The following is a 25,411-nucleotide window of genomic DNA, read 5'->3' on the forward strand; positions in this document are numbered from 1 at the left end:
TCTAGGGTGCTCTGGGCCTCATGTAGAAAGAATTTTGAAGGTCCTGTTTCTTGGCACCTTGAGCAAGACCAATCTATCTACTCTCAGAGGTTGGAATGGTCAAACTCCCTAGAAATGCTTCCCACTTAATCCTCCATCCCCTCTGATGGAAGTTCCTATTAAAGCTACTGTTTTTATAAAGAGTGAATATGCCACCCACACAACTGTGTCCATGTCACCTAACCAGGAAGACAACCTAGTTAGCATTTGTTTTCTTAAGCCAAAAAACATTAAAAGAGTGCTTGCCTTAGACAAGATAAGAGCTAGATAATGCCAATAGAAACCCACCAGCCATTCCCTTAGAAGGGTGCCAAAAATAAGGGTGCTTCTCGTGGAGCAGGAGTCTATCCTCTATCCTCACTGCTACAGCACCTTTCATGTATTCCACCTATCGTGAAGGTAACAATGTACTTAAATGATGCAAGGCAGGGAGAGGCATAGACATGCCCCAATATTTGGAGACCCTTCCTCCCTTTCTAACTTTACTTGGCTTGCTTTAGCAAAAACCAAAAGCATGGCATCCAAGTAGTGATCAAAATGACATGAAATTTATGGTAAACAATCTACAAACAAAAACTGGCTTGGCACAGAAAGACCCAGAACAAGAAGCCCAAATGAAGGGCAGGGTATATAGCTCAGTAGTACAGCACTTGCCTAGCATGCACAAGGCCTGGGCTCAATCCCCAGCCCAGGGTCAGCCATGGCAGGAGGTGGGGAGGAGGAAGATAGAACTAAGACATTGTGGAGTGCTGGGTCAGGGTATGACTTCAGGAAATTGTCAGGCCAGGGCATTGAAAGAAGCAGGGTGATCCTTATTTATTTTGTTCCAAGAACTATTTATTAATATGTTCATTTCAGGCTGGGGTTGTAGCTCAGTGGCCGAGCACTTGCCTAGCATGTGTGAGGCACTGGGTTCAATTCTTAGCACCACATAAAAATAAAGACATTCTGTCCATCTTTAAGTACAAAAAAATTTTAGAAATATGTTCATTTCACAATTTCACTGAGTGCAGAAGAGAGTGGACAAACAATAATGTACAACAAAGCACAAAACACTCAACTTTACATTTAGAGGTAAATATTTTTAATTGATTTTTGGTTTTCCACTCCTTAAAACCTAATAGGGGCTGGGGTTGTGGCTCAGTGGTAGAGTCCTTGCCTTGCACGTGTGAGGCACTGGGCTTGAACCTCAGAACCACATAAAAATAAATAAAGGTATTGTGTCCATCTACAACTAAAAATATTCCAAAAAAAAAAAAAAAAAAAAAAAAACTAATAGGAGCAGAACATGGTAGTCCATGCTTGTATTCTCAGCTACTTGGGATACTGAGGCAGAAAGATCGCTAGTTCAAGGCCAGCCTGAGCAATTTAACAAGACAGTCTCAAAATAAAAATAAATAAAGGCTGGAGATGTAGCTCAGCAGAAGAGCACCCCTGAATACAATCCCCAGTACCGCAAAAACAACCACTCAAACAGGAAGCTTATTAGGATTTGACCTAGGATAAGAGAAAAGAGATGTGGTAGAGCATTGGGTGAGACAGCATGCAACCCCTCCTGGCTCCATGAATGAGATAATGCATTTAAAACAGCAAGTATACCTCTATGACCCAGCACCTTTAAATGGACCTGACACTACCCATACTACACTACCAGAAAGACCCAGCACCTTTAAATGACCTGACACTACCCGAAACAGGAAGTGGTAACACTTTAATCTCAGAGTGTATCTGCAAGTCTCCAGTATTTGTCTAAACTGCCTTCTGTTTGCTGTTCTGATCTGCTGTTCACTTATCTTACCCAGCTCTGGGATCCACTGAGACTTCCAGAACCATATCTGGTCCTCCCACCCAACCTGGCAAAAAGGTCCTGCCCTCCAGCTTTCTCCCACTATGTTCAGACAGAAAGTAGGTCACTCCTGGTTCAACTACCTCACCTCAGGTGAGGCAGTATTTTTGCTGAAAAGACCAAGTGTAAATCAACCTGGGCTTACAGGACTTGAAACCTAAATATGTATTGAGCACCTGTAGGATTTCGTAAATAACAGTTATTTTCCTGATTAATGAGACACCCCAAAGAAATGCAGGACCAGATTCAAAAAGAAAGAATCCCAAAGTAGCCACCCACGAAATTAACAGTCCCATCTGCAGTACAGAGTAAGGCCACGGAGGAAGAGAAGCAAGAACTTTGTGCTGGGGAGGCTACAAGGCAGAGCAAGTCCAGAATCCCAGTAACCTTCACTTCCAGCCTAAGGAAGCACAGCAATAAACGACAGAAGACACTGAGATTTGGGATCAATTCTGGTATGAGTGCCACTTCCACCACTTTCTGCCAAGTTACTTAATCTTGCTGAATGTATTTTCCCATCTGAAGAAACTGGAATAGTAATCCAATCATACATGCTTGTGCTAATTTTGTTAAGTAGTATATGTGAAATGTGCTTTGCAGCAGGTGGTTTTCAAACGGTTGACCACAAAACACTGGAAAACAAAAATTTTTTTTACATTATATAAGTCTGTGTATGTGTATAAATTTATGCAAATGAAAGGTTTCACAAAAACACTGCTACTTACTACTCTGAAGTCCCTTGGTCTTTTATATTTTTTAAATGCTGGTTGCAATTCACTACATTGTTTTCACAACTCTTAATGCGTAACTACTTTTATAAAAGACACTAGTGGAAACCATATCACTGTCCATTATTATAACTGTTAATATGATTCTCTGGGATGGTCCGATGACTAGGAATCTTCATGGTCAGGGCAACAAAGGAAGAGGTCAAGGTTATTAGGTCAAGCCCTAGAGAGTACCGTTGTCAAGGGAACAGGTCCGCCATGTCATTGTCCGCTTACCCACGCGTTCTAGCTCTCTGGAGACAAGCAGTGGTGCGTTACTTTGTCACTCATCAGTCCTTGGATCAGTCTGCCTCCAAGCTCGGAAGACCCGCCTCCTCTATAAAGTTAAGCGAGGAAAGCAGGGATTGGAGGTTTAGACGGTGACGTAACTTTCCGCTTTGGGTGGCCTTCCGCTCGCTCGGCTGTCGGAGAGGGTTCGGGGATCATTTGGCCGGTCCCCCGGTCCCTCGGACCTCAGACACTCCATGAGGTCAGTTAGCTACGTGCAGCGCGTAGCGCTGGAGTTTAGCGGGAGCCTGTTCCCGCACGCAATCTGTCTCGGAGACGTCGATAACGATGCGGTGAGTGCATGCGCACTGTAAGGGACGCAGCCTGTATCCGCGTGGGGCGGGGCTAAGGAGGAAGCCGCAGCCGGAGGCGCGCCTGGTGAGGCAGGGGCATGCGCGCTGGGGCCAGAATGGCGCCCTGCTCCGGAAAACTTTATAGACGTCTTCGGTGCAAGACGTCACTGCCGGCGTCGCCACTCAGATACCCTGGGAGCAATTTTCCAGGACAAATAGTTGATTCTTTTGCCTAATTCAGTAATTTGTTCACGGTAGAGCCTGGTAACCTCCGATGGTACTTGAACAAGTTTCCGAGTTAGTCTCCCTTACTGGTATCACCTTTCAAATTACTACCTTAAACTGGAAATGACACTGCGCTGCATATAGCTTCGCTCCTCCAAAGACTTCTCTGAACCTCCCCTCCTCGCAGAATTGGTTATTCCCGGGGTTTCTCTTATGGCCTTAAACGCACCTTTGCTGCTATTGCTCTTGCCCTCTTTTCTGGAATAGACTGATGGGTTTCTCTGCCGCCTATGGCCGGGCAACTTGTTGCCCCAATCTTGACACTGTCGGGTTTCTATAGTGCTTGCCCAGAGTAGATGCTGATGTCTGGCATTTTAAAGTGCTACTGCTTTGTTGAATTGCAGAAGCAATCTCCATCTATTTTTTCTTTTTCTGCACTCATTACTTTTCTCGTTGTTTAAATAAGTCAGTACAGATAAAACAAGTATAACAATGTCTGGCACACTGCTAACATTCATTGTTAGTGCTGTTTTAGTGCAGTCTGCCCTTCCTAAGTGTTCTGCATCCGGAATTCGACCAACCAGGGATAGAAAATATTTGGAGAAAAAAAAAATGTGGGTTGGTACTGAATGTATAAAGACTTTTTTCTTGTCATTGTTTCCTAAAAAATACAGTATAACAACTACAGTCATGCTTCGCTTAGTTAAGGGGATACTTCTGAGGAATACGTTAGGTGATTTCATTGTACTAAGATGAGAGTACGCTTACACAAACCTAAATGTTATGGTCAACCTAGGCTACGTAGTATATACCCTCATATATGTGATCCACCATTGATTGAAATACATGCAGCACATTACTATTTGCATAACACTTTAGAAATTATTTTAAGTATATGGGAGGTCAGGACTCAGCATCCATGGATTTGGTGTTCACAAAGTCAGGAGAGCTGGAGCCAATCCCCACAGATAGGAGGGACAACTGCAAATTATATGATTTTTTTTTCACCCAAGCTCCATTACTGTAAGTTTCATAAAGATAGAATTTTTTTTTAAGAGATGGGACTTACTCTTTTGCCCAGGCTGGCACCAAATTCATAGTTCAAGCCATCTTTCTCCAGTATCCTGAGAACTGAAACAGGCCCTTGCCCAGCCAGGATTTTTTTTTTAAACTGGGGATTGAACCCAAGTGCACTTTACCATTGAGCTACATCCCCAGCCCTTTTAAAAAATTATTATTATTATTTTAATTTGGAGACAGGGTCTCACTAAGTTGCTTAAGGGCTACATTGTGAGGATGTCACGAACTTGAGATAATCGGATCATAGCCTCCTAAGTCACTGGGATTGTATAAATTCCCAGCCCAACCAGGAATTTTTCTTTTTAATATATTTTTTAGATATTGATAGGCCTTTATTTTATTCATTTCTTTATATGTAGTGCTGAGAATCGAACCCAGTGCTTCACACATGCTAGGCAAGTGCTCTACCACTGAGCCACAACCTCGGCCCCAGGAATTTTTTTAAGTCTGTTTTTTCACTGCTTTATTCCCAACACTTAGATCCTGGCATATAGTAGGCACCCAGTAAGTGCTTTTTTGATTAAATGAATATTGTTATTTTCAGAAAGCAAATTGAAACCAGGCATGTAGGCATATACCTGTAACCCCAGAAACTGGGGAGATTGACGCAGGAGTATTACAAGTCCCAGGCCAGCCTCAGAACTTGAGCAAGGCCCTATGCAAATTAATGAGACCCTGTCTCAAAATAAAAAAAAGAAAAAGGAAAAGAACTGGGGATGTGACTCAGTGGTAAAGTGCCTGTGGGTTTGATTCCCCAGTACCAAAAAAAAAAAAAAAAAAAAAAAAAGGAAGGAATGAATGAAGGAAGAGAGGGAGGAAGGGGAGGAAGGGAGAAAAAGAGAAAACAAATTGAAAAAGATGTTGTAGGGCCTGGGGAGATAGCTCAGTGGGTAGAGTGCTTGCCTTGTAAGCACAAGACCCTGGGTTTGATCCCCAGCACCCAAGGAAAAAAAAAAAAAAAAAAAAAACATTGTAGGCTAGAGCATTTGTCTAGCATTTAACAATTTAACAGGACTTTGTTCAATCACCAGCACCACACACACAAAAAAAAAAGAAAGAAAGAAAGAAAGAAAGAAAGAAAAGTGATTGTGATTATGTGTCTCAAAGAACTTGGAGAGTTTTGCCTGCTGTTCATAAATATAATTGGAAGAAGGGCAAGTAGGTGAGGTACTTATTAAGTGATCAGGTTTAACACTGGTGCACATGAGTGGCAATAGAAATTTTGTTAGTGGGTTGTAACTCAGTAGTAGAGTATGTGTGTGAGACCCTGGGTTCACTTTCCAGCACCACTGAAAAAAAAAAAAAAAGAAATTTTTCTAGTGGTCCTCAAAGACAACATTTGAAGATTTTGGAGCCGGGGGGTGGATAAAAACTTGATTTCAGCCTAGTGAACCCTTAGCCTAAAGCTCTTTGAAACTAATTTCCTGCTAAGGCCAAGGGAGAAGCCAGGAATAAAATACAAATACTCTAGGACTGCCCATTGAAGCCTGACTGCACCAGGGACAGCAACCCTTTGGAAGGCCAAAGCAGATCACACAGAAAGATCTCGCCTCCCTCCTCCTTCAGCATTGCTAACCAATGGTGTACCCTCCCGAGTGACCACCGGAGGCCAGAGCCACACTCCACAGAGATCTAGTGGGAAGCATTCTAGCTGCTGGAAATATCTTCTCCCTCAGGATGTTGCCTCACTCACTCTCTGCCTGGGTGACTCTGGTCTGCTTGCTCACTGCACCTACCACACTGTTTTATGATTTTCTTCCTCTGTCTGTGCACCACCCCCAGCCCCAATCCAGACACCCATCCTTCCCAGGCAGAACTGGGAGGTTCTTCTCAGCAGGGATTCTGTCATTTATCTTTGTACCCTCAACTGGTTGTCCAACTTTACCTGAAAACTCCAGGGCTGACCAGGCATTCTCTTTCATTCTAACTTTTCTAGCATGTAAAGAGCCCTGGATTCCACCCCCAGCACTACAACCAAAAAAAAAAAACTACATACACACACACACACACACACACATCCAAAAAAAAAAAAAAACAACTTTTATTTGTTCATAAAACATTTATTGAGGTTCTACTCATGTATTGTGGCATTTGATGAATGAATGTATAAAAATTAATTATATGAAAGATAACAAATTCCCTATCCTTGGAGGAGTTCAACTAGAGGTGAAAACTCTACTTGGTATTAGTATTCACTATAGACCAATCACTGTTCTAAAAGCCTTTCCTCTGTTAGTCGATTTTCACAATCTTATGAGATGGATACTCTTGTTATCCTCATTTTTTTGTTTTTTGTTTTTGCAGTGCTGGGGATTGAATCCAGGGCATTGTTCATGTTAGGCAAGTGCTCTACTATTGAACTACATCTTCAACCCTATCCTGGTTTTATAGGTGAAAAATGTAAGCAGAGAGAGCTGGATTTAAATCCAGTCATTTGCACTCTGAACCCATACAATGTATTCCCTTTCTCCTGGGTGTCTGCAAAAGTCTTCTTAGCAGCCATATTTGAAATGTTGGCTATAGAGGGTTTGATATAAATAAGCTCTTTGTATTCTGTGATCTAATATTCTCACCAGAAATTCCCATAACTATTAAAAAGTAAATCTAAGAATCAAATTATTAATGATAAATCCCAATTTGCTTCCAGCTTTTCCATATGTTTATTATTGTTGGTGGTGTTTTGTTGTTGTTGTTTTATTTATTTTGTTTTGCTTTGCTTTTGGTACTGGGGATGGAACCCACAGGTTCTTTATCACTGAGCTACATTCCCAGTTCTTTTTTATTTTTTATTTTGAGACAGAATCTCACTGACTTGCTGAGGCTAGCCTCGAACTTTTGATCCTCCTGCCTCAGCCTCCCAAATTGTCAGGATTATAGGAGAACACCACCACCAGGCCTGACTTTTGTTGTTGTTTTGAGACAGGATCTCAATATGTTGCCCAGGCTGACCTTAAACTCTAGAACTCAAGCAGTCTTCCTGCCTCAGTCTCCCCCGTAACTGGAACTACAGACATGCATCACCACCCCTGGCTTCCTTACTGTTATTTCTTTGTTGCCTTAGAGTTAAATCTCTTGAGAATCTAATTTTAAGATTAGATTCTGTTCTCTCTGTGTGGGGCACAGGAGTAAGGTCTTAGCTATACCTCCAAGAGGAAAACATAAAGCTGTTTATAGAAATAGGGTTTAGAGCTATTTGGTTTTAATGGTTAACCCCTGAAAGTGCAGCTGCCCAAGTAGGTAGCAGCCACAGGGAAGAGCCTTCATGCTGGGGTCTTGCCCACCCACCCACCACTTGAGGGCACCAGAGTCCCAGAGCAGAGAGGTTCTGTCCTTCAGTCACCACAATCCCCTCTGTGTTCACACACACTATCAAGATCCAAAGGCCTTACTAGAGGAGGGAGTCTCTCAGGAACTGGCCTTTCTTTTCATTTAGCTCCTGATTAAATACAAGATTTGAAGTTAGATTCTTCAAAAGTTCAGTATCACCAGGCATGGTGGTGCATGCCTGTAATATAGCTACTTGAGAGACTGAGGCAAGTTCAAGACCCACCTGGGCAATTTAATGATATCCTATTTCAAAATTTAAAAAAAAAAATTAAAGACCTAGAGGTGTAGTTCAGTTCTAGAGCATTCCTGGGCTCAGTCCCCAGTACCACAGAAAGAAAAGTTAAAAAAAAAAAAAAATCAGTATCTTAGTCTATTTTCAAAACCATTTTGTCCCATTTATAATGAACAGATTAGAAGAGCTGAAGTCAGGAGTAGGGGGCAGAGATCTGTTCTGATGTCATATTTTTCTGGGAAAGATCATAGATTTTATATAGCATTCAACACACATACCTAAATGGAAATATTTAAATCCTGGGGAACTGGTTCTGTTTCTTTCTTTGCTTGTTTTTGGGGACCCAGGGCCTCATATATGCTAGGCAAGTGCTCTACCACTGAACCACAACCCCAGCCTCACAAGGAATTTTTAATAAAGTTGGCGAAGATACACATTGAAATCTTGTGATTTCTCAGGGATGGACTGAGCTGAGAAGAACTTGCTGTGGTGTGACAGGATTTCATCCTAACAGTCTTTTCTCTCTATTTGAAGTTAAATGAACTGGTGGTGGGAGATACCAGTGGAAAGCTGTCTGTGTATAAGAATGATGACAGCCGGCCATGGCTCACCTGCACCTGCCAGGGAATGGTCAGTATTCACTTCCCTGAGTCTGAGGAGAGGGAGAATCCATTTGTGCAGGAATTGCTGAGGGAGAACTCCATGCAGGAGCTCCCCAGTATGTCTTTCCTCCCCAAATGCTCAGCCCAACCACTACTTTAGGGTTCATTTAACTTAGGGAGAATGGTGCCAGGCACTGCTCTGATCTGTCCCAACTCCCCCACACACAAACTTGGGCCGTGTGGGGTGCCCTGTGGTACTTCATGGAAGCTGCCTAAGGTTTTTGCTCTTATAAAGTCAAGTATCACTTAACAACAGGGATATGTTCTGAGAAATGCATCATTAAACTAGTTCATCACTGTCAAACATTATAGAATAGGTAACACAAACTAAGACAGCTGTGATGTCACTATGTGATATAATCTTATGGGACCACCATCATGTATGTGGTCCATTGCTGACTGAAACATCCTTATGTGGTGCATGAGTGTGTAGTCAAATGGGGGTGGTGATTGGGTAGGTCTACAGATGTGATTGTCTAGCTATATTAGATGTAGGGTTTTATACCTAAATGGTCTTACCTGCCTTAAATCTTCATTGTACTGTATAGGTAAACTGAACTCAGTCAATAAAGACTATCAGTGTAGGTTCCATGGTACAAATTTTTAGCAGATGATGGTAATTATAAAACCTATTCCTTCTTGCTTCACAGAGATTAGGGAGGAATGGTCTCCCCTTGATGCCTCCCTGAGCCTTCCTTTCTTTCTTGCAGTTGACTTGTGTTGGAGTTGGAGATGTGTGTAACAAAGGAAAGGTAAGGACTCTCAGGGATCTTGGTCTTTGGGAGAACTCTAAAGCCTTTCCCTGCATCCCTGTCTCCCAGTGGAAGTCAGCCTTGACCTCTGAGATCTAATAATTCGATTATTAACTTGTACCCAAACCTCCTTCTCCAGCCCAGTCCATCTCTCCTGTACCTCTGTCTCTCCCAGAACCTTGTAGTGGCAGTGAGTGCTGAAGGCTGGTTTCACTTGTTTGACCTGACATCTACCAAAGTTCTGGATGCTTCTGGGCACCATGAGACACTCATGGGAGAGGAGCAGCGTCCAGTCTTCAAACAACACATTCCCGCCAACACCAAGGTCATGCTGATCAGCGACATCGGTGGGCATGGCTGCCTTTGCAGGCAGTGGGGACAAGAAAGAATCAGTGGGTACTAGAACAGATTCCAAGAGACTGGGGTGAGGGAAAGGGCGAGAATTCATATTCATTTATACATCTATTGTGTATTTAATGCAGAGTTACTGAGTTCCCAATATAAGCCAACATTGTCTGAGGCACTGGAATGACAATAATGAATAAAACACACAAAAATCACTGTCCTCTCACAAGTTCAAAGCCAGTCTCAGTAAAAGTGAGGTGCTAAGCAACTCAGTGAGACCCTGTCTCTAAATAAAATACAAAATAGGGCTGGGGATGTGGCTCAGTGACTGAGTGTCCCTGAGTTAATTCCCGGTATTAAAAAAAAAAAAAAAAAATCACCATCTTGGACCTTACTAGAAAGAACAGAAAAGAAACAACATAAATTTTATAAGAAAATCAAATAATAGGGCTGTGAATATAGTTGAGTGGTAGAGCACTTGCCCAACATGGGCAAGGTCCTAGGTTCAATCCCCAGCACACACATAACACACACAAAAAAATCAGTAGTATATTAGTAGGTAATAAGTGCTATGGGAAAAATAAACCACAGAAAGTTTTCAAGCATATTGAGGTGGAGGTAGCAATTTTAAATGGAGTTGTCATGGATGTTCTTGCTAAGGTGACATTTGGTAAAAAACTGAAAGTGGCAAGAGAGTGAGCCATTCAGACACAGGGCTGCTGTTCTGATCAGAAGCTGAAAGTGGTGGTAGGTGAATGGGATGAATCGGCATATTGACTACATATGTAAGAAGTAGGAGGGAAAAAGTGATGGGACCTGCAGGACATTTGCATGGGTAACTGCTATGAGCACAAGGAAAGGCAAGGTGACCAGCACAGAGGCCTGGGCATAAAGTTGTACTGAACTGAAGGTATCAGTAGTGGTGATGGTAGCAGAGTATAGGCTGCAGGAAGGTGCTAAATTTTAGGCCCCAAGCCAACCAATACAGTTTTGGTTCCAGCCTATCTTATTTCCTGTGCCCACAGATGGAGATGGGTGTTGCGAGCTGGTAGTGGGCTACACAGACCGTGTGGTGCGGGCCTTTCGCTGGGAAGAGCTGGCTGAGGGCACTGAACACCTTACAGGACAGCTGGTGTCCCTCAAGAAATGGATGCTGGAGGGTCAGGTAAGAGGCTGAACTTGGAGACCAAGAGTCCAGGAGCTTAGAGGAAGGGCTTCTGGGAACACGCCATGGGACTGGACCAAGGAGGGAAGCAGGGGCCATCACTTTGCTGAGAGAGATCCAAAGAGGGTCATTTTCAGTCAGGTTCAAAGCAGAAATTCTAGTGAGTGGTAAAGAGGAAGGAACATTGGGCTAAGAATTAGGAGTGTGAAGGGGATGTGGTATGGACCACAGCAGAATCTGGACCCAGTGGGGCACACACAGCAGAAAACAGATGGTCTGTGTGGAAGAGACAGTGCCTGCTTACTACCCTAGAATTCTTCCCCCTGCTTCTACCTCAAGCTGGAGGGGTGTTCCCAGGAGCCCCACCCCAGATCTGCCTTCTTCTCAGCAGGATCCCCCCTTCCTTCTCACCCCATCCCAGTTAAGCCCCTGTTCCTGGTGCAGGTGGACAGTCTCTCGGTGACCCCAGGGCCACTGGGTGTTCCTGAACTGATGGTATCTCAGCCAGGCTGTGCTTATGCAGTACTTCTGTGCACCTGGAACAAGGATACTGTGTCCCCTGCTACCTCTGAGGGGGACACGGAGGGCAGTAGGTAAGGGGGTATGGACTGTGAATGGTGTGGGGTACATGGTGTGGGCTCCTGGAAGGCACATGGCAGTGAGATGGGTCTGCAGTTGATAGCACTCTTTCATCTAGGTCCCAGCCGAAGCACCTTTCCCATTAAGGAAAGTTATTTGGGACCCAGGGAATCCAGGCTTTAACCTTAGAGTTTCTGAAAGAGCTTCTGAGATTTCTACCTGGCGGCCCAAGCCCCCTCTCTTCTAGTTGCCACATGGGCCATATGGAGTCAGTGATGGGTTTCCAAGCTAATTCAAGTCCTGGAAACTTATAGGGATAGCAGCCTCAGAGGGCCCAGAGAACTCAGTTTACTTGACCTCCCTCTTGACCCACCTCCCTCCTGCCCACAGGGAGACCCCAGCTGCCCGAGATGTAGTGCTGCACCAGACTTCTGGCCGCATCCACAACAAGAACGTCTCCACTCACCTGATCGGCAATATCCAGCAAGGTGAGGATGGGCTGTGGGGGTAGGGAAGAAGGGAAGGAGCTGAGGGACAGCTGGTCAGTTCTGAGGGGGAGGAGACCTGGGCCCTTGTCCTCATTTCTAGTCCTATCCTTCCCTCCCTGCCATGGGCCACCCCTCACCCTGGAGACTAATCTTGATCTGCCTTTCACGTTTTCTTATTATGGCCCTTTTGTCCCACCCATAGGCCATAATTCTGAGAGTCGTGGCTCTGGCCTCTTTGCCCTGTGTACCCTGGATGGTGAGCAATGCTGGGCTGTGTTGGGTAGGTATTTGCCTATGGGGTCTGCTCAGGGGCATGACCCACCCACCCCAAGCCAAACTCTTCCCCTATAGGGACGCTGAAGCTTATGGAGGAAGCAGACAAGCTGCTGTGGTCAGTCCAGGTGGATCACCAACTTTTCGCCCTAGAAAAGTTAGATATCACAGTAAGTAGAAATGGTAGAGAAGAGCATTTATGCCTTCATGGAGAGATGGTTTTTAAATCAAGCCATTCTCCCATCCTATTCAAATCTCAATCTTTATCTTAAGTCTCAGACATGTTGAGTTCATCTGGAATGAGTGTGTTTCCTGACACCACAGTATTTATGAGTTCTCTACTAGGCAGCTGGAAAAATCTCATTTCCATACCTTTCAGCAGAAGTAATAACCCCCCCCCCCAAAATAAGTTACCGTAAGAGTCTAGAAGTGAGTTGTTAGTCCCAATTACAGATGTGCACTTGTCGTTTTTTCTTTCCCATGAGTCTATTTAATATGCTGTGCCCCTAAATTGGAAGATGGAAGCTCTACTTTATACTGCCATTGTGCATGCTTAATGGTTTTGAAGGCAGACCTGGGTGGGGTCTTGCCTGTGCCCCTTCCCTGTTGAGTGATCTTGGGCAAGTGACTCTGTGAACTGAAGTTTCCTCAGGCTAAACTAGGGAATAGTTGCCATCCCCATAGAGTCACTGAAAGCATTATGTAAAGTGGTTCATTTGACTTCCCCTTTGGGTACCAGGCACTTGGGAGTGCTTCCCCAGCTCCCTATTGGCCACCCAGAGCCAAGTTCATGGTCCTTTATATCTCATCCAGCTCCCATCATTAGATCTTTTTCTAAAACACCCCTTAACCACTCCTGCATCCTTGTGTTGGCCTTTTTCAGGGCAATGGGCATGAGGAGGTGGTCGCGTGTGCCTGGGACGGACAGACATATATTATTGATCACAACCGCACCGTTGTCCGCTTCCAAGTGGATGAAAATATCCGCGCCTTCTGTGCAGGTGGGACTCTTCCCCATAGTCCTTCTCTAAGTGCACTTCTATTACATAAGCATATTAGACATGCTAGGTAAATGTTTGCCTCTCCTTTCCACTCTTGACATAGTTCCTAATGGAAGTTTTTGTAAACAATTCAGTTCTTTAGCTCTTTTATTAGTGGCTGATGTATGGGTACTAGGTTGCCATCTTGACAATTTTAGATTTTTTAAAATTTAAAAAAAATTTTCTAGTTGTAGATGGACACAATACCTTTATTTTTTTAATTTTTAAATTTTTTTAGTTGTCGATGGGCCTTTTTTTTTTTTTTGGTACCAGGGATTGAACTCAGGCACACTCAACCTCTGAGCCATATCCCCAGCCCTTTTTGTATTTTATTTAAAGACAGAGTCTCACTGAGTTGCCTAGGACCTCACTAAGTTGCTGAGGCTGACTTTGAACTTGCAATCCTCCTGCCTCAGCCTCCCAAGCTGCTGGGATTATAGGCATGCACCACTGCATGCAACTTAGACCCTTATTTTATTTATTTATTTTATGTGGTGCTGAGGATTGAACCCAGTGCCTCATATATACTAGCAAGTGCTCTACCACTCAGCTACAACCCTAGCCCCATCTTGACAATTTTAAATAAAAAAATTAAAAGATAGTAAGGTCTCCATCTCTGAAGGTTTTCAAGAATAAGAAGAGTCTCGTCATCTATTTTTCTAGAATGTGGGAAGACATTAGACAGTTCTTTTCTATCTGAACTTGCCAAAACTCTGTGAAGAAAATTCTCCCAGAGCATTCTCATTATTACCAAATCGGGGACCTGGAAAAGCACTATAAAACTAAATAATATTTTAAAATGATAAAAATTAAACCATTCTCTAGAGTTCAAATTGCAGTGACTTAAAAAGTTAACATATATGCCTTGAAAGAAAGGATTGACACCTAAGAGAAACCTTTCTTTCTGATCACATTTTGCTATCCTGTCCATTGGACTAGCAGGAGTGTCCCTCATTACTCTAGGGACATCACTAAGATGGAAAAATCAATAAATACCACCTTTTTTGGTGCTGTTCTGCCTGGTTTTTTATTATAATTTTTCTATACCTGGGATAGGCAAAATATTTTCTTGTTTTTCCCATTTTACTGAGTTCCCAACAAAGAAGAAATAGAAGAGGGCCTTTGTTGCTTGACATCTGTGGGAGGGCCAAAACTGCTGACTCTGATGTTGGATCTTGCTTTTGCCTTCCTACCATGGGAACTCCAACTTGACCTTTGTCTCATTGCTCACATCTCCCAGGCCTGTATGCCTGCAAAGAGGGCCGTAATAGCCCCTGCCTTGTGTACGTCACCTTTAACCAGAAGATCTATGTTTACTGGGAGGTGCAGCTGGAACGGATGGAGTCCACCAATCTGCTGAAACTGCTAGAAGCTGAGCCTGAGTACCACAGCCTCCTGCAGGAGCTGGGCATGGGTGAGTCCCAGGAGAGCCAGGGACCAGGTGCCCAGGAAACCCGCAGTCTCTTATCAGCCCCTTTTTGGCCCTCAGATCCTGATGACCTCCCTGCAACTCGCACCCTGCTTCACCAAACTCTCTACCATCCGGACCAGCCACTAGAATGTGCTCCCTCAAGCCTCCAGGATCCCACCTAACTGGAATTAGCCTCCTGACTGGTGAAGGATCTTCCTGAACCCCCACTCCCACCCCCAAATATATCTGTAATATTGACAGGATAGGGAATGTATATTGCAGAGGAGTAGGATTTGATTCTTGACATGGAAGGATGGCAGCAACCCTAAGATGACTATGAACTAGAGACTTCTTGGTCTTTTTGGTGAAGTAAGAGACAAGGTGACCCTCTGCCCATTTCCTCATGAACCACATCCACAACATCAGCCAGGTGGGTCACAAGATCTTGGCCTTGTTCAGAATCATCCAGGACACCCCTGCCTCATCCCTGAGTTCCCTACCCTCACTATGCAGAAAACAGATGTGTTTATGAAGACAGAGTACAGATCTTTTGTTTGTCCCCATCACCCAAAAGGAAAGGCTTACAGACTCAGGGAAGCAGTGGATGTGGGGAATTCACCACCCAATCCTAAGCACTGTATTTCACAGCATAGCTCCAGGGTTGACATTAGTAATTAATACAGGAATGGCAAATTATTTGTTTTGTTTAGAGGGGTCTTTCAGGACATTTTACAGTGTTAGCTTACTTGTAGTTCTAGCAACTCTGATATCCTGAGATGATTTTTCTCTATGCTGGGTCAGTGTTTTCTTATTTTGCTTTTTTTTATTTTTTATTTTTTACTTTTTTTCTGGTGCTACTTGGGACTGAGCCCACAGCCTCAAACATGCTAGGCAAGCACTCTACCACTGAGTAACACCCCCTGCCCTGCCATAGTCTTAAGTATTACATAGGCCGTGCTCCCACCTCCACCCACCTGTTTCCCCCCTACAACTTTATTGTCTATATGACATTGCTACATTTACAATCTGATGCAGATTTATGATTAGAATTATATATTGGGCCATTTATGTTCTTTCGGCTCTTAATTCTCTGCTCTAAATCTATTTTTCAAGTTGTAGATTGCAATCCTTGGGTGGGTTGTGGCCAGCATATTTGAAATAAATGAACTACAGTAAAATAAAGTAAAATAGAAAATATCAGAGTCCACTGCTCACAGTGTAGGTAAGTATTGTTTTATCACAATTGTGTGTGTGCAAGTATACTGAGTGTATTTTACAAGCCATTGCTCTCCATTGTACTGACCCAATGGGTCACCTGGGGAAGGGCCCACTTTCACTTTTCCTTCCCCTAAACCAATAGGAACAGAGTTACCATTTAATAGGCAGGGAGGAGGACCAGAGAACATGGCATAGAGAAACAAGTGTTTATTAAAATGGAGAAGTAGCTAACTCAAGGCCTGCCTTGGGCCTGGAGTCTGCAACTACAGAAGCAGCAGGAAAGATAGGGAAAGGGGTAGAGGTCATAGAGCAAGACAGTGAAGGAGAGGCAGTCCTTTAGGAGTTTTAAGACCAGGCACTATGACACATGTGCTAAGCAAGTTCCTCTTCTTTTGAGGGCAGGGGAGTCAGTTGAAAAGATAAGGCCAAGCGTCATGGGGTAACTCCTTGCATCCTGGTTTTTCTCTGATCTATCCCCACACTAAAGAGTTAGTTTTCAGCCCAAGGGTTCTAGCTCCCACGTTTGAGTTAGATCACTATCTTTCTCTACCCATAACCATGATATGAGTCAGACTAGCCAGGGGTCTAACTTCTTAAGATTTTGATTCTGCTCTTCACAGAAAAATCAATGAGCCTTTGTCTTTTTGCCTTGGTTCCAAGTCCAGCAGGGGGATAGAAAGCCACTGATCCCAGGACAAGACAAGCTCAAACTCAGAAGACAATAGAAGTAGGAAGAAGGCCTAATGAAGTGGATAGTTGTAGAGATAAGAATGAAGCTGGGCACGGTGGCACCCGCCAGTAATACCAGGGGCTTGGGAGGCTGAGGCAGGAGGATCATGAGTTCAGAATCAGCCTCAGCAACTTAGTGAGGCCCTGAGCAACTCAGCAAGACCCTGTCTCTAAATAAACTATATTTTAAAAAGTTCTGGGGATGTTGCTCAGTGGTTAGATGCCCCTGCGTTCAATCCCTAGTACCAAAAAGAAAAAGAAAAAAAAAAAAAGAATGGACCCTGGATAGGTTAAGTCTAAAGATCAATAGCTCCAACATTCTGTCCACCTTGTAGGGACAGTTCTCTACAGGGCTCTTCCAAAAACTATCTCAAAGCTCAGGGGCCCAGTGAGTACAAAAGCAAATGAAGAAGGATAAGTATCCAGAGTAAGTATTAGAGGCATACTCAGTTTTTACACAGGGTAATCAGTCGATCAGTAACATCCCCAGACATTTGCAACCCATAAAAGGAACTAATAAAAGTGCTCAACCTTATGGCCAGGACATTCTTATACTAACTCTCCTTCCTTTTATTGAATTATTCCATTTGCTGTCTTCCCACACTTAACTTTGAACAGAATGAGATAGGCAGGTACTAAAAGGTCTGGGGACCCAGGCAGAAAAGCGTGGCAGTCTAGTTGTGGAGATAATGAGTCCCAGAAGTGAAGTAGGAGATTCAGGTTCAAGAGCAGTTGGGGTGGTGTTGAGGGCCAGTGAGGACAGGAGTTGGTAACCTTTGACTATCGTGACCAGGTTTAAGCCTAGAACCTCATCATTCTTAGGTCCCTTTCTGCAACACTAAGTTGGTTTTGTTCTTTTTAGGATGAGGACGAGAGAGAACAGGGAAGCTAGAACCTCAGAGTCATGGGCTCTTTAGTGGAAACTTCCTAGAACACAGGACAGCTACTGAAAAGCAGAGAGGAAGGCAGCCAATGGAGAGAAATGGGACAGCAGGGATTAGGGTGGTGAGAAAAAGGACAGACAAAGTAGTCCTCAGCTACCAAACTCAGGTAATGCCCCCACTTCCCACGTGGCTCTTCCCCTAAGGCAAGGTATCTCCCTCTGGGACCGACTGGGACAGCAGTCACTGGCCAGGTTCTTGGTACAGAGGCAGGAAGGGCAGCTCTGAGAAGGGGGCTTTCAGTCGCAGCACTCCATGTTCCAGGTCGATGCAGCACTGTGGGGTGTGGAGCCCATGATAAGAGGTCACCTCTCTGTCAGCCCAAGCTTGTGTTCCCCCTTCCACTTCCCACAGCTTCCTCCTGCTTTCTGCTGCTCCCTCTGTTCCCATTTATGTGGACCCTGTTCAGGGAGAAACCCAGTTCTCCCTGGGTGACAGAAACCTCTAAGGAAGCAAGAGGTCAATTCACACATCTCCAAGTCTTTCCCCTCAGACTGACCTTCACCTTGCACTCAGTGCTTTCTACCTCTTTCCCAGTACTTTGGATTGGGCCCCATGTGTGCCCACCTTACCTTGAGGGAGAGCAGAGTCTGCAGGCCCAGGCAAAATTCAGGACTGTCAACATCTGCAGAAACCATTAAAAATGAGAGGCTGCACCCCTCTTGGCACTCACTCCTTCCCTGCCCACCCCAATAACAGGCCTGAGAATACTGGTACAGAGCTGATGACAGTCAGAGCATCCTTGGGGACCCTGATGCTGGCAGTGGCTGAAAGTCTGCCTTAGGCACACCCAAAAGAGAAAGGTAGGAGAGGTGGAAAACGATTGTTGGCAAAGGGAGAACTTACCCACCACCTGGGCCGAGCATGCCACAGTCTCCTGCCCTAGCTGTAGCTCCAGCTGCTCCACCTGGGTTGGAAGCCCAGGCGCCAGGTCCCCACCTGGGGCTTTTAGAACCCTCTTCCCTAACCTGTGGTTGGGAAGGAAGTGTTATGGCCACCACAGACTCCACTCTTACCCCAACCCCGTTAATTAGCTATTATTGATTCATGCTTTTCCAATCCCTGACTCCACATGGAGCCTAAATTCTTGTATTCCCTGCCTGAGTCTTCAACTCACTTTTTGGGGACTCAGGGATGTGACTCAGATGTAGAATACTTGCCTAGCATGTTCAGTTCGCAGCACCACAAAAAGAAAGAAAAAATGTCTTTAAATAAATATGTATTTGCTGGACTGGGGGGTGTAGCTTAGAGGTAGAGTGCTTTCCTAGCATGTGCGAGGCTCTGGGTTCAATCCCCAGAATCCCCAGCACTGTAAAAAAAATATTAACAGCTTTATTGAGATAGTATTCACGATAATAAAATTCATTCTTTGCATATGTGCACATACGTACTGAGGATTGAACCCAGGACCTCACACATGGTAGGCAAGTGCTCTACCTCTGAGCTATATCCCATCCCTTTTTAATTTTTTTATAAGAAGTTGAGACAGAATCTCACTAAGTTGCCCAGGATGACCTTCACCTTGCAATCCTCCTGCCTCAGACTCCTGTGTAGCTGGGGTTACAGACATATACCTCTTTTCATCTGGCTAAAATTCACTCTTTTACAGTTTACAGTATTAACTCTTTTACAGTAGTGCTGGGGATCGATGTTCACTGCATGCTAGTCAAGGTGCTGAGCCATGAGCCAGCCCCAAGTCCGTGGTTTTTAGTATGTTCACAGAGTTGTGCAACTGTCACTAGTTAATTTGAGAATATTTTCATCACTACAAAAAGAAACCCCATCCCCCATTCATCCATTTGGACCATACTCTTACCCTAGGCGGCTGAGGCATCCAGTGGAGATCTGATTGTGTTGGGTGCCTGTGTTCACGGCCACTCTAAGCAGCTGATCCTGGCACTAAAAAAGAAGAATTTGGGTGGATCAAGGAGTTCCTGAGGAAGAAGGATCAAAGTTGGGTCACTGGGTGCAGTGGCACATGCCTGCAATCCCAGCAGCTCGGGAGGCCGAAGCGGGAGGATCGTGAGTTCAAAGTCAGTCTCAGCAATTCAGCAAGACTCTAAGAACTCAGTGAGACCCTGTCTATAAATGAAATATAAAAAGGGGGTGGGGATGTGGTTCAGTGGTTAAGCACCCCTGGGTTCAATCCCTGGACCAAAAAAAAAAAATGATTGCCGTTGGAGGCTTCAGCTTTCCCAGCATTTTGTTGGATGAGCAGAGGGAATGAACTGAGTCTTCAAAAGGAATGTTTATGGGACTCAATTGAAGCAAAACTGATTCTTAGGTAAAGAAATCAGAAAAGAAGCAAAGCTACACATAGTGAGTCCATAATTTGGGAATAATTTGACCAGAAATGATGTTTACTTAGAGAAATTCTTGTGAGTTTGAGGCCTCCTAGTTACGAACAGAGGAGGGAGGAAACTGGAATCCCTTGTCATGAAACTCAGATGTGAGTAACCAAGAGGTTCACTACTAGAAACATGGGAAGACAAGTTCACTTTCTTTGGGATATACACAGGCATTAGGGTATACACTTTGATATACACACACATACATGTAGTTTTTCTCATTCGAAACATTTATTAAGCATCTACTATGCAGAAGATGTGCTGCTGGAAAGTACGTCAGTGAATACTGTTCTTCAGGAATCTAAAGGAAGTAAAATAACTGGTACAAAGGTGTTTTTGGTTTGAGGGATTTTTGTTTTGTTTTTGTAACACTGGGGATGGAACTCAGGACCTTGTGCATTACCACTGAGCTACACCCACAGTCTCATAGAAAGCTTTAATGTCTATGAGAAGATTGAGTCAAGTGCCTTTTAGAGGTTGAAAAGGAAAGGCTATTTCCTACTGGGGGAGTCAAAAGCTCTCAAGGAAGAGGTAACATCTGAGCTGGGCCTTAAAAGATTGCAGAATGTAGACAGTGATTTGAGAACTGGAAGAGAGCTCTCTGGGCAGAAGAGCAGAAGGACATTTATTGTGAACCATTCAATAGTGGGTGGTTCATTGGCAATGGAGTTGCCAGAATCTTCATATTGGAACTCATGAGCTTTTCCTGGGAGAACTGCATTTTCCCATACATGCATGCATCCTTCAGATATGTAGCACATTGAAGAGGACTTTTGTGTTCATATGTGAATATTACACTTTCATAAGGGAAAGGGATAGAATAATATGGTGTTAACAGATGGAATTATGGGAGAGGAGATGGGTTGAGGCAGAGAGGAAAGAAGACAGAGAACCTTATTTTAGGTCCAGGTAGTGGAGAAGTGCCTTTTCACCATCCCTCCCTCTCTCCCCTGCAAGTCAGGGCAGAAAGAAGAGGGGTAAAATGAACCACTCAGGGAGGTTTGCTAAGGTCAGTGCCCTAGAAGGTCTCTCACCTTGCAGTTGACCAGAAGAGCTGGAATCTCTGTCCCACTGGTCTTCCTCCTGCTGTCCTGGCCATGAATCAAGGCCTGCACTAAGGGAGACTCCCCCTGAAGCCGACTCTGGTTCCCCTCCACCAGGCGTCTTTGGATCACACTGTGTGGCTGCTGACTCATTACAAAACGAGGCAGGCAGACAGGTGTAAGCCCAAGTATCCAGGCAACTCAGTTCCCCTACTTTACACACCCTAGAGTGCTCCCACCCGCAAACCCACATCTCAGTAAGAAAATGGCAGAGCAGGGCTGGGGATGTAACTGGGCGGTAGAGCATTAGCCTAACATGTGAGGCCCTGGGTTCAATTCCCTACCGCAAAAAAAAAAAAAAGATAGGAGCCCACCAAGGACTCAATCAACAAGATGTTTACAGCAAAGTGAACCCCAGGAGTTTTCTCAGCAATAAGGAAATGGGAAGAGAATGATCCATTCTAGGTTATATTGACCTATGAACTGAGGGGACATTCCAGGAACTACTGTTAGACTTAGAGAAACTTGTGTCCTACCCTTTTGTGGGGGTGGGGGAGAGGACTAATTTTGTCTTTTTTTCCTTCTGACCTCTTCCTAAAATAGACTGCAGATCCCAGATGGTGTGATGGAAAGAAGCTATGAAGTCTTCAGAACTGGAATGCTAGTGATCTCCCACATCCACAAGCACCCTCGCCCTGTCCAATCACTTCCTAGATTCTGCCAGTTTGACCTCCTGTCTGTAGGGTCCATCGCTCCTTTCTGTTGCTACTTTACTCTAGCCTCCCCACAGTTCATCTAAGTCACTGGCCTCAGTTCACAAGCACCTGCCTCTGGTAATGTTGCCTTTCCAATATACCAACACCAGGTTTCCAGCCTGAGTTATCTAAAACCCTGCCACCCAAAGTGTGGTCCGCAGAGCAGCAGCTTTAAAAAGCATTTAGAAGCCTGTTTAAAATGAAGAATCTCAGACCTAGTCAATCAGAGTCTCACTTTTTGGGTTTTTTGTTTTGTCTTTTTGCACGGTACTAGGGATCAAACCCAGGACCTTGCATATGCCAGGCAAATGCTCTACCATTGAACCATACCCCAAACCCCAGAACCTTGTTTTAACAAAACCCAGCAGAGTTGTGCATCCATTCAAGGTGATAACCCAGATGACCTGACTGCTGCCTGAATCTTCCATCTCACCTCCATACCTTCACTCCTGCTCACCCCTTCTCCCTGAAACCTCACTTCCTCATTCTGCCCTAGTCCAAACTGGTGAGTGATTCAACATGCTATATTCAGAAGGTGGTTCTTATTTTGCACCTGGGATTCCATGTGTACTCTGTAATTAGCGCAGGATCGACCTCCTCCAGGATACCCTCTCTGTACTCTTATTGCTCCCTCTGCTCTTATCTCCCTTGGTTATGCTTCTCACAGATGTTATTTCTGGATTTCACTCCCCCACTAACCTGGAAGGCCCTTGAGATCAGTCTGTTTCTCACTCATGTTTGTATTATCAGTACTTTCCTTAGCATATAGTAGGTCTCAGTAAGTGCTTGCTGAAGAATGACTACTCTCCCAGGCTCCACATGCTTCTCCACCTGCCCTCTCTCTTTGGGAGCCTGGGATTGTTTTTATACCCTTGGTCTCACGGGGCCCTAGAAGTTGCTCCCAGCAGCAAGCTGCCAGCTCTGGGAAAAGTTCAGTGAGCTATGGACCAGCTAAAAAAAAGGAGGGGGCTCTGCAGTTCTCATCTCCTTCCACCATTCCCATGATGATTCCAGGCTCCAGGTCTCCTGCATTGTGCAGTCTGTTCCAGAACTATCCCAGGGAGTGAGACAATGGGGCTTCCCGACCAATTGCATCTTCACTCTCAAGCCACAAGAGGTAATGCTAGAGGTCAACTCCAGAGATGAGAAACCCAGAGCTTCTCATGAAAGCTGGACCTGCCATTCTAGAATAGCAATGTTAATAGGGCATCTTCTCTTCCACCACATAGATGTAGGATAGTCCCCAATAGATGCAGAGACCCCAGGGTCCTAGTCCAGGGAGCTAAAGAACCTGCTTCCCTATTCCATCCCTTCTCATAGCTGTGCTCACTGTGTTTGCAAGGAGGACCAAGCCCTGGTCATTCTCTGAACTCAAGGTTCAGTTAGTCTGACCACTTTTCCTCCTTGGGGGCTGCTGGAATGGGGCTAGGGCATTGCCTGGCCTCTGGGCTGTGTCCCTGGAGGGGGACATTCAAGCTGGGAGGATAGGAAAAGGTAGGGCTAGGTCAGAAAAGACAATGAGGGCTGTGTTTGCCCCCAGGTTCCCAAGAAGAAGTTGCTACTTCGACAAAATATAATTCTATATCCTCTGGAGCCTCCCTCTCTCAGGCTTACTTCATCTCTCAGGCTAAATGGAGGAATAATAATTACATTTCTCTAGTGCTATTAGTGAGGCACAGTCCTAAGTGCTTAATATGCATTGACTCATAACACACAACCACCTAGGAGATAGATGAAAATGTCTCAATTTTTTTTTCTGGTAATGGGGACTGAACCAATGAACTACATCCCCATCCCTTTTCATTTTATTTTGAGATAGGATCTCACTAAATTGCTCAGGTTGACCTTAAACTTGTGATCTTCCTACCTCAGCCTTTGGAGTCACTGGGATTACCTGATGTTCTCTTCATTTAACAGGCAAAGAAACTAAGGCACAGAGACATAAAATAACTTGTCCAAGTTAGTAAGTGGCAAAGCCAGGATATGATCACAAGCAAGGTGGCTCCAAAGTCCATTCTCTTAACCATCACCTCTCAGAGGATGACTGGGTATACAGTTGGCTCTGACTCCCTCACCTCCTCATCATTAACTCCCCTGCCCCATTCCCTGCAGGAACCCAAGTTGCTAGAGGGGGATAGAAAGAAAGGAGCCTGGCAGAAGGGAGGGAGGAGGCACTCATGGGGACCAAGGAGCCCAGGCAGAAGCCATATGCAAACCTGATGCCCTAAAAGTATGGAGGCCCCTGATGTTTTGATTCTAAGGGGGAAAGATAAATGAATGAGCAGGTATGAGGAAGTCTGATTTGGGGAGAAAAGGGAAGTCAACCCTAAACTGGCCAGTCCTCTAGGTCCTCCTATTCTTGAATGGCTGTTCCACAGGATTCCTGGGTCCCCTAAGCCTGTACTCCTAAACAGCATAGCTCCCCATCACCCCCAAGATAAGCCTTGGGCCATTGGGTGGCAAGAGCAATAGGGGAAGCTGAGCAATGACAGTGGGCCCCTCAGGGCTGCCAACACCCACAGCAAAGAGCCTTAGGAGTGAAACCCCTGGAGTTGTCAGGATCTTTTCTCCCCCATCTCAGCAAAGGAGAGGGAACCTGAAGGTTGAGGGTCTGCACTTTCTGGTCCTCCCAGCCCCCCTCCTCAGGATGTAGGGAAGTGAAGAGAAAGGGCCAGGGACTTCCTTGGCTGTGGGGAGGGGAGAGGGCCACCTCACCAAGTCCTTGGAGGTGCCGAGCCTCTTGAGGCTGTCCAGGGGGAGCAGGTCAGCTGAGTCCTTGTGCAGGAACTGGGTGGCCTGTTTGAGCCGGCGTTGCTGGCCCAAGTGGGCTCGGTCCCGAAGCTCTGCTTCCTGTCCCCTTCTCCTGGTGTCTCCCTCATCTCTCCTGGCTTCCTGCTGGGAGCTCATGGCCCCCTCGGGGTGAGCAGGGCAGGGGCTTCTGAGTGGGCCTCCCGGTGTCCTCTCTGCTCCTGTGTCTCCCTGCAGATTCCTGCCTATCTTCGTCCCCGGACTGCAGCTCCCCTTCTGACAGGAGGGTCTCAGCGGGAAGAAAAGAAGAAATAAATAAATAATGGGCAGGAGCAGCCGCGTCAGACACCAATTTCCAGAGATTGCAGTAGAGGGAGTGAGGCTCCGGCTGGAAAAACCCAACCCCAGAGGAGAGGGAGGGCTGGCAGGGCCTGCAGCTGGCAGGCTCTGCAGAGTATCCAGTGTATTCTAGGGTTCTGGTAGGAGTGGGCGGTGGAAGGGGTATGTGACAGTGTTGTAAACTGCCAGAGTGCGCGTGTCATTGTGTAGGGGCACCAGCCTGTGAGCTCTGCGTGGGGGAGGCAGGCAAGCATGTCTGTGTGCGTGCGTAGACCTGGTTCTGCTCTGCATCCCTCCCAGTCTCCAGACAGTCCGCTCCCAGTTATTGCCTCCTCCTGGCATTTTCTGCAGCCAGGGATGGGGTGCTAGCCAGAACAGAGAAGCATGAAAGTGCCCTTCCCCACTCATTCCCAGGACAACCAGGGGCCTTACCTTGCCAGACCTCTCCCTTTCAGCGTAGTAGATGTCAGAGTCTTTA

At 45.2% G+C, this 25,411-nt stretch overlaps 2 protein-coding genes across 6 annotated transcripts; one reads left to right on the forward strand and one right to left on the reverse strand.

Moving 5' to 3' along the window:
• Positions 1–3,042: 3,042 nt before the first annotated feature.
• Positions 3,043–16,927, forward strand: Itfg2 (integrin alpha FG-GAP repeat containing 2). Of its 4 annotated transcripts, none has more exons than XM_047548110.1 (12): positions 3,043–3,233; positions 8,632–8,727; positions 9,470–9,511; positions 9,687–9,858; positions 10,882–11,021; positions 11,466–11,614; positions 11,991–12,088; positions 12,291–12,368; positions 12,440–12,531; positions 13,245–13,362; positions 14,642–14,815; positions 14,891–16,927. In XM_047548110.1, exons 1-12 carry the CDS (start codon positions 3,138–3,140, stop codon positions 14,992–14,994), a joined length of 1,359 nt encoding a protein of 452 aa, XP_047404066.1. In that variant the 5' UTR covers positions 3,043–3,137; the 3' UTR covers positions 14,995–16,927. The 4 variants fall into 4 exon arrangements, with proteins under 4 accessions (XP_047404066.1, XP_047404067.1, XP_047404068.1 ...); XM_047548111.1 differs by having other exon boundaries at positions 12,291–12,344; XM_047548112.1 differs by lacking the exon at positions 8,632–8,727.
• Positions 15,981–25,050, reverse strand: Nrip2 (nuclear receptor interacting protein 2). 2 transcript variants are annotated; one of them, XM_047548116.1, is made up of 6 exons: positions 24,562–25,050; positions 21,083–21,235; positions 19,517–19,599; positions 18,547–18,668; positions 18,273–18,325; positions 15,981–17,976 (listed from the first exon to the last, which is right to left on the reverse strand). In XM_047548116.1, the coding sequence occupies exons 1-6, from the start codon at positions 24,751–24,753 to the stop codon at positions 17,884–17,886; spliced, it is 696 nt and encodes a 231-aa protein (XP_047404072.1). In that variant the 5' UTR covers positions 24,754–25,050; the 3' UTR covers positions 15,981–17,883. The 2 variants fall into 2 exon arrangements, with proteins under 2 accessions (XP_047404072.1, XP_047404071.1); XM_047548115.1 differs by having other exon boundaries at positions 21,083–21,239; positions 24,562–24,844.
• Positions 25,051–25,411: the final 361 nt, after the last annotated feature.

Source organism: Sciurus carolinensis, chromosome 4 (assembly GCF_902686445.1).
Source record: "Sciurus carolinensis chromosome 4, mSciCar1.2, whole genome shotgun sequence".
NCBI lineage: Eukaryota > Metazoa > Chordata > Mammalia > Rodentia > Sciuridae > Sciurus > Sciurus carolinensis.

Coding starts and splice junctions, on each gene's coding strand:
- Itfg2 (XM_047548110.1), top strand. CDS start 3,138: ATGAGGTCAGTTAGCTACGTGCAGCGCGTAGCGCTGGAGTTTAGCGGG. Junction 3,234..8,631: donor GAGACGTCGATAACGATGCG/GTGAGTGCATGC, acceptor CTCTATTTGAAG/TTAAATGAACTGGTGGTGGG. Junction 12,369..12,439: donor GCAATGCTGGGCTGTGTTGG/GTAGGTATTTGC, acceptor CTTCCCCTATAG/GGACGCTGAAGCTTATGGAG.
- Nrip2 (XM_047548116.1), bottom strand. CDS start 24,753: ATGAGCTCCCAGCAGGAAGCCAGGAGAGATGAGGGAGACACCAGGAGA. Junction 19,600..21,082: donor CTCTTCTGGTCAACTGCAAG/GTGAGAGACCTT, acceptor CTTCTTTTTTAG/TGCCAGGATCAGCTGCTTAG. Junction 18,669..19,516: donor GGATGCCTCAGCCGCCTAGG/GTAAGAGTATGG, acceptor TCCCAACCACAG/GTTAGGGAAGAGGGTTCTAA.